Genomic DNA, 14,209 nt, shown 5'->3' with positions numbered 1-14,209 from the left:
AGTAAGGTTGGTGTTACAGCTAAGCTGAATTAATACTTAGCTGCTTCTGAAAGGGTCATTTCGTCCCTTATCTGTCAGTGTGTTCTCACTGCTTCACTTGGGCCAGCTTTGGTGTTTGTCTGATACTGTGATGAGCTGGTCTGCGGAGCTAAGCGACAGAAAATTAACCACAGTTTTAAGTTCATCTGGCTCTGCCAACCAGCTCCCCACAGGGTAAAATAAACACCAGGCTTGGCCTAAGAATGGAGAGCTGTAAGCACACAGGCAAGAGGTAGTTCACAGGGCTGCTAAAAGAGGAGGAGCTGGGCCACCCGTTTCATCAGTAGTTCTTGATTAGGTAGATATGGCTGTAACTACCACATCCTGAAGGGAATTACCTTGCTGCTTTTGCTTAAAATTGAGTGCAGGAGGATGATCTGTCACAACTTTTCTATCCCTGGCATGCTTCCATAGACAAACCTTTCAGACCTTACAGCTTTCTTCCTCCCTCATAAAGAATTCTAATACACTTTTTTAACAAAAGTGTACTGCCAGTGTTTCTATTCTCTTAATTTGCCACAAGTATTTTTATATTAACTGTGTCACAAATATATGGTTGAATACAGCAGCATGTTAACTATGCCCTGTACATTTAAACCAGAACTGGAGTCATCACCTCTAAACAGTCTCTAATTCTTCATAACAATCAGTTGTGTTTATATTTGCTCTGCATTTTAAGTTCATGAGGGCCAGAATTCCCAGCTTCTCTCAGCATCGGTAGTTTTTAACTTCTCAGTGAAGGTGAATCTTAATTTTGCTGCCAACGTTGTCTAAGCCAAGTAAAGATGTCAGGCAGAGCTTCCTTTTCCAGATAGTTGGTTGTTCATTTTGCAGGCATCTGGAAGTGCAGTAAGTGAAACACAAGATACTGTGTTATTTCTTCATTAATGCCTTTTTTTAAGGAAGAAGAAACAACTCTAGACTTAAGAGAGTTTCTGTTTCTTAACAGTGATAGAAATTTCTGCTTAGTATGTGTCTGCTAATTTTGACAGAATTGGCTCTTTTCAATTAACAACTAACTAGAGCAGCTCACAAGCTTTAAGGCTATTATCTTTAACTTGCATTTACATATTTGTGCTCTGCTGAGTAGAATAACCCCTTGCTATTTAATATACTGTTTTGTGGCATATAGCATAAATGACACATCTCTCTGTATTTTATGACTGAGAAAAATAAGGCCCGGTTTGTTAATTTATGAGAGTCATGTAAACCCTCTAATAATTCTCCTTTTTAATTAGAATTTATTCAGATTTAACACTGTAGCAGTGTTTTTCATATCCAGCTAGCCTTTTCTGTCCATTTTTGCTTTACAAACGTTTTAGGTTCACTTCACAATGATCAGTAAGGTGTTTATGAGAAAGCAGAGCTTTTCAGTTTACCAAAAACATTTGAAGGCCAATGTAGAGAGGAGTGACAAGTAGGTTAAAATGATCCAGTCAGTCTCTAGTAAGAACTATATGTACATATAGATGTGTGTGTTTATAGATAGGCATATTTGTGTGTGTCTCTGCATTTATCTGAATCTACCAAATAGATGTCTACATATATCTAAATATTGTTTCATGGCTAGAAGCTGAGCTTTATGTCAGTAAATATGCTGACTCCTGCTGTGTCAGCATAGAAGAGAATTAATAATATGCGGAATTTGTCTTCCAGAGAGATGTTGTGATTTTTTTTTTTCCTGAAGAAGTAGGGTACAAAAGTACCCTAGAATTATGCTCTATACAAAGCTCTATAACTGTATTTTTTTTGTGTTATTATTTGCTCATGTGTTGTATTAGATACCCATTAAATGAAAAAAATAAGCACTGTTCAAATGCAGTGTCAACTTATTTTGGGAATGCAGCTGTATTGCACTGAATAAAGGTAGTATTGCTTACCCTTTTAGATACCAAAGTGTTTAGTTCTTGGTGGTATTAGCAGTACTCACTAAATCAAAGTATTTCTGACGCCTGATCCTAGAAAAGTTCAGTAAGTTCACCTTGAAAAGCCTCATTGGAATTTGAAACAGATTTATGGCAGAAGCATGTGGTCCAATCAGCTGTCATGCAAAACCGTTTAAAAAAAAAAAAACCCCTGAAACTCAGAAATCTGTTGTGCATCTTGTTTTGACATTTTTATTTTTTTCTAAATGAAGATAATCCTAAATATGTCCTACAAGGAAAACCTTTAATGTAGGTCTTTAACGTAAAACCATAGCTAAAATGAACTGATGTGCTTGGACAGATGTGCCTTTTTAACATAGGGCTTAAGGACTTCAAATTTATAGCTTGCCTTTCCTGTGGAATTACAAACAGTTTGATATTGTACGTCAATGGAGGCATAAAAGTCACAGAAAACAAAACGGCATTTGGACAAGGATCAGAGAATGAGAGGGAGTCAGCATGAGAGCATCTGTCTTATGTTATGATCTTGGATTTGATTAAAAAATTTAAAATTCTGTCAGTGTAGTCTCTCCAAAGAGAAGGGAGAGAATGCTGGTTTGTTTCCTGGCAATTGCTCTGTTTCCATTACCTGGCTTACTGGGACGGGGAGCGGGGTCCAGGCTGCCTGGGGAGAGGCAGAGCGAACTGTTCCCTCTGCCGCTTTCCGGCGCTGGGGCTTTTCCCCCCATGTTGGGGACGCTCATTTCTGACCCACCCTGGCCTTTTCCCATCTCATGAACGAGCCAGTCTCTCAGGGAAATAAAGGAAAAAGGTTTGGTTTAGTAAAGAGAAGCGGGAGCCTATACTACAAAGGGTAACAGAGCATTCAGACAACATCTACCAATTTTTAAACCATGTCGTTTACAGAAAATTCCTGCAAGATAGAATAGATTATTTTAAAAAATCAACAACCCATAATCAAAAGAAGTATAAGCAAATTTTACAAGACTGTCTGAATCTTAACATTTGAAAAATGGTTTATGTGAACGGTTTTGCTCTTTTGAACGGTTTTATTTGGCATTGTCAACTAAATGGAAAAGTAGGCGGTCTGGAATGGAGAATATTTTAAGTGAAGCAATAAAAGGAAGTGGGAGGGTGTAAATAGTTCATATACTGTAATGGATGGATGAGATGATAGTAGACATAAAAGTCAGAGGTGTGATCATGACAGATATAAATAAAACAACATAAAACCCTCCAATTTTCAGTAGAAGAGTCACTGGAAGAAAAAAATGCTTATTTTGAAAAAATAAAATCCAATTGAGTTGGTACTACTGCATGTGGCAGTGGATAAATACATGCTTATTGGTCTGACTGCACAATTTATCACAATAATGCTATTAGTTTCACAGGAGATCACCTCAGCCATGCTTTGATTTCTTTTGAAGCCGTAAGGGTTCATTAAAATACTCCCTTTTTCTTTTCTATTTTTTCCTTTCTGAATAAGAATTTCTCTGTGGCTAACTTGCAAATGCCAGTTAAATCATGAGTTTTAATGTAGTATTCAGAGAGCTTTTTTCAAATAAGCAGCATTTTATTAATTGTTTTCCATTTTTTTTTCTTCTGCCTCTCATTTCAGAACGGTTTGATCACCACTGTCCCTGGGTAGGCAACTGTGTGGGGAAAAGAAACTACAGATTTTTTTATATGTTTATTTTATCTCTGTCCTTTCTGACAGTCTTTATATTTGCATTCGTTATCACCCACGTCATCCTTCGTAAGTATGCTGGTGAAATCAGATTACGTATGTAGCCATTTGCTTGAGTTTTTTATTTTTAAGTTAATCTTTTGATCATTCAGGGTTTGTTTATTTATTTATTTATTTGCCTTTTCTCTGAAGCTTCACAATCCCCATTCTGGTCTGTGGTAGACCCTGGTCGTAGTAGTAGTCCCTGATCTAACGCTGACTTTATCTTAATACAGGGTTAATTTTCGTAATTTTTGTCCTTTTAGGGACAGTTTATTGATAAACCAGCACACATACTGTCTAAGTATACAGATAGTATTGTATTCTCAAAGAACTTTTGTGTGCCTTTTTTAATTGTAACCATGGGTGACTTGCTATCCAAACAAACAGGTAAATTACTATGAAATACTTTGGAGCTATTTTACACTTTTTGTTTTTTGCTGTTTAGTTTTACATCTTTCTTTACCCTATTTTTAACACAAGTTACTTCCATTTGCATAGACATTCTGAGAATAACCAATTTATAATGGAGTGAATCAGATAAACTATAGGAACATGTATATTCATGAGTTTGATTTTTTTATTTGTATTCCTGATTTGGTTTGAGGAGAGTATTTTCAAGAGTCTTTTGGGTAGTGTCTTTTTTTTCCACATAGGTAACACATTTTTTTAGCTCCTCTATGATGATCTAATTTATGCTGATAGGTTATATGACTTGTCTTTAAAGACCTTTTGTATGTTGTGGGGTTCTTTTAACCCACTATCACTAGGAATCTTAAGAGTGTTCTATCTCTTCACTAGTTATATAGCATATTGCTTTGAACAGTATTTCTTTAATAATTTTGGAAATGTGATCTTTTTATTTCTTTGTATTGTGTATTACAGTACAAAGTACAGTACAAACCTGATAGAAGTAATAATTTCAATTTATAACACATTTATAAAGCTAACTATAATGGCAACATTTAGAGGAAGTTTTACTGAAAAATATGCCAGATTGTGCCCAATTTCCTAAATTACTTACACTGAGCAGGGACCAAAATTTGTATTTCAAAAAAACAGAACTTCTCTTATTTGTGCTTCACAGAAGAAGAAGAGGAGCACTGAGCGGCTCTCCTATAGCTCAGAAATCTGGCACATAGACTAGAGCTAGGGGCACTTTTAATTTTGGGGGAGTCTTGGATCAACAAGTTGTTCTTACTGCCAGATACAGCATTTCGAATATCAGTTGAAAGAGCAGAGAAAATATGTACATATTCTTTCAAAAGGGAAAAATAATTATTGGCAAAACACTTTCCATTAGTACTTAAATCCTTGACGTTTATTTGGGCATACATGAGCATATACATGCACACTTTTTACATTTTCAGAAGAAGGAGGCATGGGGGTTTTTCTGTCATCTTGCTCTGCTAGAATTCAGTAGTTGAAAACACCAGTCCAACAATATAAAGTTACTTTTGAAGCTAGCCTAGCTGTATTTCATAAACAGCACAGTGCTGCTTTTTTTTTTCAGTTTTCAGTATATGAATTAACAATATTATGCCAATATTTCATGTTCTTTATGTCAAGTTGATTTATCCAGTGGATTTTAACTTTACAGCGTCCATACTTAATTCTAAGTGTGAATTAGACAAAGAGCAGAGAAATGAATTGTGCCTCTGTGTGGTTGAGCAGCATTTCAGCACTGTGTAGGTGTTACAGATAATGTATAGTAAATGTTAAATGCTGACTTGTCTAAGTATATCAGCTGTAAAACCTTCTCACTATAGAGGTTTATCTGCCTTGGATGAGACAGGGAAAACCTCCTTAGTTCTAAAGACTGTTTGGTCCTCAAAGGCAATGGGAGCAGGTATGAACTGTGATTTGTTCCTCGATGTTTGTTTGCTATGTTTGAGCTTCAAGCCCAGCTTCCAAATTTATCTACTGTAATCTTGACTGTCTCCAAAAAAAAGTGTCCTTTACAAACAAAGCTTCTTTATCAGACTGATCACTCCACTCTCTCCACGCCTACCATGCTTCTAGAAGTCCTCATACCTACCTTTCTAATAGTTAGTTACCACTCAACCATTTTTGTTCTGGTTTTGCAGCCCTGCAGTTCTTCAGCTGACGCTAACCATTAAGCAGGATTCTCAGTTAGTTAATCTGCAGTTGGCAAGAGGGCTTTGTTTTAGTGTGTCTGAATAAAGTCTCAGGCTTTAGACCTGGGACTGTGATCTTCCTGCAGTATTTCAGAGTCATGCATATGTATTTCCACAAGTTCTGGCAAAACTCTTGATTCTAGAAGAAGTCCTGCTGACTTAATCAAATCCTGTTCTTAGCTCTTCTGGAGATGATCCTGGCAGGATTACCTTCCCATCAGCGACACTTTATTCTAGATGTTCTGCGTTAGACTGAATGCCTTCTGACAATACTCTTTTAGGAAGGGACTGAGGGACATTTATAGCAACTTGTAGGCATTGACATTAAAAAAAAACAACCTTTATGGTTCATCTTAATAGGGTATTTCCTTCTCTGACCTTGTTGTTTACATAGAAAGCCTGTTTTCTTTTTTTAAATATGTCTTGATTTAGTCCAATTATTGAAATTTGTTTCATTTTTAATAAATCTTGCAAGCTGGCATTTTTATAACTCTGGTGGGCCTAAGTGGTAACAAAATGCGAGATACATCTTAACTTTTTGTGTTCTGTAGCCTTACTTTTGAGGCATTCGTTGCAAATTTGCCCTTTCCAGGATTAAGAATCTTTGCACATAGTATTATTGAAGATGATAAAATGACTTTGTAAATCAGATACTTCAAAGGTATTGTCTTGCAAGATTTTCTTCCATCTCCCCAAAGTTAACGCATTTTCAATAGTAGTGCCTATCTTCACAGTTACTCAGCTCTGTTTGAGGCATCAGTATTTCAACTGTAAGTGAGGAACCTTCCCCTTCTGATATATTGGGAACTGCTTGGAAGAGTGTGACCAGCAGTAGGGAATAGAGATCACACCTACCTGCTGCCATGCCATTAAGGATCCTAAAAATAGTAAGAAGGCAGGGGGAAGTTCCACTAGTCTTGTGTTTGAGGCTAAGAACCAGTTATGAGAGTCTGAAAAGGCTCAGAAATACAAGGTAAGTAACATTCCCTTTTTAATGGCAAACGGTAAAATTGACCAGGCAGGTCTAACGAATGTGTATGTGTATACACACACACATATATATTATTATTTTTTGTTTTAAAGACAAGGTTTTTCTCTCTTCATACAAATCTTGAGCTGAATTTAGCTAAGGGGAAATTTTTTGCTGTGGGAAAGACTTTCAATGTGATGCAAGTCAAATGCCAACTGTGTGCCTTATGCTTATGTGACATTGAGTCAGTTTCTACAGACTTGATTCATTTATTGCATATTTATCAGAAAATGGTCAAATTGCCCTTTTTGATTAATACCTTGTGGTTGTGGAGCCCAATTGGATGCTTCTGCATCTCTAGTTCATGGCAGCATGCTGCTCTTGAGCTCTTTTCAGCCAATAGATATTCTCTTATTTTCCCAGAGGCAACAAGCACCTATTAAAAAAACCTTCTGTGCAGGTGCAGTAGGAGCAGGATTATAGTCTAGAGAATTTTGGCTGCTTCCAGAACAAATGAGGGAAAGTTGAGAATCTGAGTTTATAGTATAAACTTTACAAGTAAAAAGTTGCTTTGAAAAACAGTGTTTCAAACTAGAAAAGTAGCTTCAAATTTTTTGTTTCCATATTAGGTCTGAAAAGAACAGGGATGATCAGAAATCTTGTTCATGGGAAAGTATGCATGCATCAATTTGGTATGACTGAGAAAATATCCTGCAGATGTTAGACCTGATAACTTACCCAAGTTTTTTTTTCTGATGTTGTTGCTGCTGAGCAACATAATCTCAGACTTATATTAGTAAATATATTCTATGATTATTTGGTTGGTCTTCAAATATTAATTGTGTTAACTATGCTGAAAACAGCCTGTAGTCCAATTTCTTACTCAGCTGGTAATTTTGGGTTCTGTTTCTACAGGTTCTCAACAAACAGGGTTCCTCAATGCCCTGAAGGACAGTCCTGCAAGATATCCTTTCACTGAAACAAATTGTAGAACTTGTTGCAAAATAACATCTGAGATGTGGTTTTGCTTGTTTTCTTGCTGCTGTTGAATATGTGCATTTGGGACTTCATCAGCTAAGGATTTCATTACTTCCTGCACAATGGGATTTCTTCCCACATGTTGGAGATAGGAAAGAGACTATAGCCTGGGGTGGTTTTTATTCTTCTTTTGCAGAGTAGTACTCTTGACAAAGGTCTGTATTTTCTATGTGTGATGGAAATATGTTCCATGTATTTGTGATGGAATTCATAAATGTATCTCACACCATACCCATGCTGTGGTTTCATTTAAAATATTAAGTAATTCTTCTGCTTTTGTAACAGAAAGTATCCAAAATGACTGCTTCTTGTCGAGATAAAAAAAGTAGGTCATGGAACGGCTGAAACCATAAGCTGTCCCTGACGAGTTCAATTCCTGAAAGTAATCTTCTGTTTATTTACTGTTTTTAGAGAAGTCATTTTCAAGTGTCAACTTCTGTAGAGTCACACAGAAGTATACACATGCATATACAGAGACTGCTATTGCTGTTCAGCCTGGAGAAGAGAAGGCTCTGGGGAGACCCCATATTGTGGTCTTTAGATATATCAAGGAGGCTCATAAGAAAGACAGGGAGACTTTTTACCAGGGCCTGTAGTGACAGGACAAGGAGCAACGGTTTTAGACGGAAGGAGAGTAGATTTAAGCTGGCTATAATGAAAAAAGTTTTTACAATGAGGGTGGTGAGGCAGTGGAACAGGTTGCCCAGAGAAGTTGTGGATGCGCCATCCCTGGAAGTGTTCAAGGTTAGATGGGGCTTTGAGCAACCTGATCTGATGAAAGTGTCACTGCCCACAGCAGGAGTGTTGGACTAGATGATCTTTAAAGGTCCCTTCCAACCCAAACCGTTCTGTAAATACTCTATTCTTTTTGTCACCTCATTGGAGCTTTCTGTAAATTTTCTACTCGGTGAGAATGGAAGAGGCTCTTCCTGTCTGTAAGCAGCTAACATAATAGAAAAATGGGAAGCTGATGTAACTTCTGTTTAGTTTCTTCCTTACATTTCTGTACAGACTGTAAGCTTCACACTCCTTATGTATGTTTTGAATGGTTTGTGTTTGAATAAGCAGTTTGTGCCTCTCGCAAAGCTACTATAACAAGAATTCTTTCTCATACTTGTGCTGAGGAAAAGTCTTTTGTCCATCGTGCCTCACACAGTTTGCTCTTTTCCATGGAAGAGTAGGAAGAAATAACTCTTACCTGTCATTTGTAGTTGTGCATAAAAGCAGACCTCTCTTTCCAGGTAGTTTTTCCAAGTATCAAATTCTCCAAATCCTGCAGATACGATTGGTTTTGTGTGTGTGTGTGTGTGTGTGTGTGTTCATCAGGTAGAATCACTGAGCTGTAAACTCCCTTCTTAAGCAAAGACACTGTTCAAAATTTTTTTTTGTAGAAATGATTTTACAAAGCACAAACAATTCTAAATAGCACAATAGCTTCCAATTAAAACAATTACAATCACTTCTTACAAAAGGTGATTCCTTCAAACTGTTTTCAAACTGAGAATAGCTTGCAGTTGTCCTTAAATCAAAAGGTCATTGATTATGCATTTGAGGATCCCTGTACAGGAACAATGGGCTGCTTATTCATAATTTGTATTCAGAGATGAGCTGCTTTGAAAGGCTCACTAGTGCATCTTGTAGAAATGGCCTGCTTTGCTAGTGGTGCGTCGGACAATTTAATAGCTTGGTTACAATTCCTAACAGTAAAAAATTAAATTGTCCAAATAGCATTGGGAATGCTGCTGTGGAGCAAGCCAGTCAATTCAGGCACAGAGAACATTGCCATTTCTAGCTTGCTAACAACTGTGTGTGAGATACCAAGGGAGTGTTATACCATATTACACATTTATGTTGAGAATATGTTGCTTTTTTGTGTTTGGTTTCTAATTAATGGACTCATGTTTAATTAATGGGGTCATGTTAATCTAACATAAACCACCCCTGCCGTTCTAGAGATCTTTTTGTCTCTTGGTGTGCAAAACTGAAGAAGTCTCTTTCTTGGGGAAAGAAGTTCCTTTCAGCGGGGAGCTGAAAGAGGTCTTGAATTGAAAGGAATTCCCTTTTTTGTCAGTAGGAATTACCATGTGGAGGGAGAAACTCACTTTTCAGTACTCTCTTGAGTGTAATCATGGCGAGGAGCATCCTGTTAGCAGCGTGCTCAATCATCTGATGAGGTTGCAGGGAGCTCTTCTCCCTCTCAGGTTCCCCTTTTCTGACCTAGTGATTCTTCCTCTTAGTCTTGGTGTGTAGATTCTACCCAACAGTGCTCATCTACAGCCTTCCTTAAGATTTCTACCCTCTCATAGCCCAATTAGGTGGGCTTGTATTGTGCGTAATGTTTTGGGGCTGTTTCCTTCTTTACACCTTTCTGAACCCTCTGCTAACAACAGTCTACTTCCTTATCCATTCTCCCTCATGCTCTTTGCTGGAAACTGTCCTGAATTTTGTGATTGTAACTACTTGTTATTGGATATAATTTTTTTTCATTTGCATATATTTCCTTGACTTTCAATTACTGTGCTGGAAGCTGTGGTATGTTTTTTCTCAGTATGGTCCATTGTTGGCCTCTCAGGTTTTCACACATATTTGATCAGCTCCAATCAAACAACAAATGAAGATGTAAGTTCATAGTATATTTCTACATATAGATTTCTAAATAGTAATGAGGAGATGGTTAATTCTAATTGTATGCAGTTTTTCTCTGTTATCCTTGGAGAAGTCATACCTGCCTGCATAATTTTGTGAATGCTTCAATAGGAAAGAAGAAAGTAACCTTGTCATGCTTGATTCAAAATATCAGAAGAGATCTTTTGGACACTATTTGTTGTGGTTTGAAGATGTTACATAGTGTGTCTATTATGATTTACAGCCACAGGACCTGTATCTTGAAATAGGGAAATATAGAAGAGAGCAAAGAAACAAGTATATTTTATACAGGAGGAAAGTACTAAACATTTTTCAGTATCTCTTTTTCACTGGGAGTCCTAAATATTCTTTGACTCAAAAATTGCTTAATATTTATTAATTTATTAATATTATTGCTTAATAAAAATTGCAAGATATGTTGAATTCTCAAAACAAAAATTTCATCCTTTATTTTTTTTTTCCTTTGAAATTTCTTTGCCAATCTGAAGTCTAAAACGTCTGACAAGGAGTGTATCATTAACTTAAATGTCAACTTTCTCACTTCTATAGTTATCCTATTTTGCACATAGGTGTCCATTGTTTCGGTGTGAAATTATGTTTAACTGAGTTTGGATGATTCATGTGCCCTCCCCTAATTAACAGGAGAAATACAAACTGGGTGAAAGGAGAAAATAAAAATAGCTAGGTAGCTACTGGTATAGAAAGCTTGTTGGAATTTAGCGAGTACTCTAACAAATTACTGCAAGTTTATAGTTATTTTATTGTAATTTTCTGTGGTACCTTTTTTCATAGGTGTCTAGCAAATGTGAAAGCATCTCTGGGACTGTCAACCACATGTTATTGTTTAAGATCATGGTTAAAATTAAAATTTTATAAAACTATAAAACTATGAATACTAATCAACCAGAAAAAATTTACCAAGCAGGCTCAGAATGAATTGTGCCTTAGCATCAAGTATCCAAGCAAATAGCCTGGCTTTGAAGAATTCTACCTCATTAGTTAGGCAGATGAGATACTCTGGTATTCCTCTGTTAGTAGGTTTAGTCCAACATTGTCTCTCTTGATGGACCCAGCATACTTCCAGTGTCCCCCCTGCCCTCAAATAAATGTCACCTCTGGACTGTTGAAAGTCAGATAACAGGCAACTGTAGCAGTGTAACATATCTGAATTTCAAGTAAACTGTTCAGTAATTTAATTTAAAGCATACATTTCCAGTTGAACACAGTAAGACATTTTACTCATGCTCTCAACTGTCTCACAAACAGAAAAGCGAGACTGGCTAAAAGAAAAGGTAATATGGACTAAAAGGTAGTAATGACTGCAGTGGCTTCATAATATTTTAGAGCCATTTGTGGGCATTAGGGAAGATGATGTTGTGTGGTATTGCACAGCTTGAGAACTTACCCAAGAGTATGGAAAAGTAGTGCTCTATTGCTGGCTTCAGTGGTATGTTGCAATTGAACCTCTTCTGTAGAACGTACCATAATATTTGTAAAATTAAACTTAGGCCATTATGTTTAGATGCTGAATTGGTCCTGTGAGATTTTGGGTTGTCTGAATCAAAGTAGAAGGTAAAGCATGCGCTTGCTTCTAAGATTTTTAGGGTCCAGCCTTTCCTAAACAGCCCGAAGCTCTAAGCTATTTGGAAAGTGTTATCACAGGTTTTCTCTGGTCTGCCTCTGTTGTAAGTAGCATGTTGCTGCTTTGGTAACCCTTAATTTGTCTCAGCCATTTTCTGTACTCTATTATATGTGATGCATCTTGTTCATATCCCTTCAGATTAAAGGATCGTGGTCAAATAAAAGAGGTAAAGAGAACTATAATCCATACAGTTACGGCAACATCTTTACTAATTGCTGTGCTGCACTCTGTGGGCCCCTCTCTCCAAGGTAAGGGTATCAAAAGTATTGTTAGTATAAATTAAGCCACATGATTATTTTGAAATAATAATTATATCTTTCAATATAATTGACAGTTATATTCTTTCTGATTGCTTGAGTTTACTCAAATAAAAGTTCTGTTTTACTGTCCATTAGAAGTTTTAATTAAGTTTTTCTTCAGTAGTAACGAGGTAAGTTGGTAAATAGTGGTTAAACTAAGTTAGTGATCAGACCCTGTAAAATATGCGTAAGGTTGACAGCTGAAATGAAAATAGACTTGTTTATCTGTTCTTTGAATCTTTGCCACTGTAGTTAATAAATTCTAGCAGGAAAAAATTCCTAGTAGTTAGCTGTTGTGTGATGGGCAATTTGAAAGTTTATTAAACTCTTACATATCTAATGGATGTGGCATGAGTTTACAAGAATTTAGAAACCTTACTTCTACAACTAGTTTGGTAATTGTTCATTTTTGTCTTCACTCTGAACTGTTCTATTTAAATAGACAGTAATTTTTCTTTATTTATACTACTGTCAACATACATACATACATACATAAAGCTGAATTTGGTGGTCTTACACCAAAGCAATTCCAGAGAAAGCTCAATAGATTGCTTTTTGTTGCAGACATTTTCACTTTTGAAATCCAAAATATTTGTATATTCAAGATTGCAGATGTCTTTTCAGCCTGAACAAAATATAAGACAGAGCTGAGACTGGAGAAATAAAACTGGCAGCAGGAAAGACATAATTCTCTTCTTATTCCAATGCTCGGTGGTTAGATAGTTCACGTGCTACGTGTACCGTAGAGGCCCAGTTCCTCTGTAGAGAGTGGCTGACATCTTGTAGATTATTTTTGAGGCATACTCATCGGTTGAAGCTGTTTTGCTTTATCTGGAATTATATAGTTATGAATCTGAACCACAGAGAAGAAAGTAAGTAAATGACTTTATAGCCCAGTGGCTAATATGTTTCATTAGAAGTGGGATTTCTGTCTTTGCTGTTATGAATATTGGAAGTGGTTCTTCTATGAGCGGTTGAAGGTCAACAGGAGAGACTGACATCTCTTCCTAAGGAGGAGACAACTGAGTTTTAAGATTTTTCACATGCTGGGTTAACACTGTAATCCCTGTGGTGAGAGAGAGTAACCTTGTCTCTGCTTCCTGCCTATATGCATGGTGCCTGAAGCCAACCCTTTAATCCTGCCATTTTGCTTTTCATGAAAGAATGTGACATAAAAACTCAATGCCATCCTTCAAATTCTTTTGTTTGACTCCAAATGGAAACCTTTATTAAAACTACATAATGTTTCTTAGTGTTTGAAATAGCAGCTTAGGCTGATACAAGTAGCAACACAAAACAGACCAGACTAGCATTGGCTCCTGTGTTTTCACAGAGTTTGTACATTTTTTCCTAAATTCCATATAGCAACAGAATTTATTTAGATGCCAAAGTATATGTAGAGTTTCTACAGGGAGATATTTTGTGACCAACAGTAAAAGTTTACTGACTGTAAAATGTAAATTATAACTTTGCCTTTTTTTACTTTTAATCTCAGCTGTGTCCCAAGTCACTTGATACTGATTTTTTTTTTCCTTAAATCCCAGTGATGTGGTTTCACAGCAATTGCAACTTAAGATTCAGAATGTTCAACTGCCTCTGAGAATGGAATGCAGTTTAAAAGAGGATCTGTAAATAATCCAAGCTTTTCTCACCTCTCTTTAAGATTAGGTTTCTCATTTTTAAACCTATGCTACCAAATTCAAGATGCATTTCACACATCCTCAACAGTAACTTTCAAATCTTAATTTGATCCGTAGCTGTTGGCATAGGTTGAGCTAGTGTTCTGATACAATAAATCATACATCTATTTTAAAGCACCTGCTTT

General features: G+C 36.5%; 1 protein-coding gene across 2 annotated transcripts in view; it reads left to right on the top strand.

Moving 5' to 3' along the window:
• The window catches only part of ZDHHC14 (zDHHC palmitoyltransferase 14), a gene marked incomplete at its 3' end in the record, with an annotated part of 110,878 nt that overhangs the window by 85,698 nt on the left and 10,971 nt on the right, over positions 1-14,209 (top strand). For both annotated transcript variants that reach the window (XM_081998104.1, XM_081998103.1), the window contains exons 4-7: positions 3,544-3,681; positions 7,675-7,723; positions 10,314-10,416; positions 12,224-12,333. In XM_081998104.1, coding sequence (XP_081854230.1) covers positions 3,544-3,681; positions 7,675-7,723; positions 10,314-10,416; positions 12,224-12,333 — 400 coding nt within the window. The remainder of the gene's footprint in view (positions 1-3,543; positions 3,682-7,674; positions 7,724-10,313; positions 10,417-12,223; positions 12,334-14,209) is intronic.

Source organism: Phaethon aethereus, assembly GCF_964289735.1.
Source record: "Phaethon aethereus genome assembly, chromosome: 3".
Classification (NCBI taxonomy): domain Eukaryota; kingdom Metazoa; phylum Chordata; class Aves; order Phaethontiformes; family Phaethontidae; genus Phaethon; species Phaethon aethereus.
This window is presented reverse-complemented; position numbering and strand designations above follow the sequence as displayed.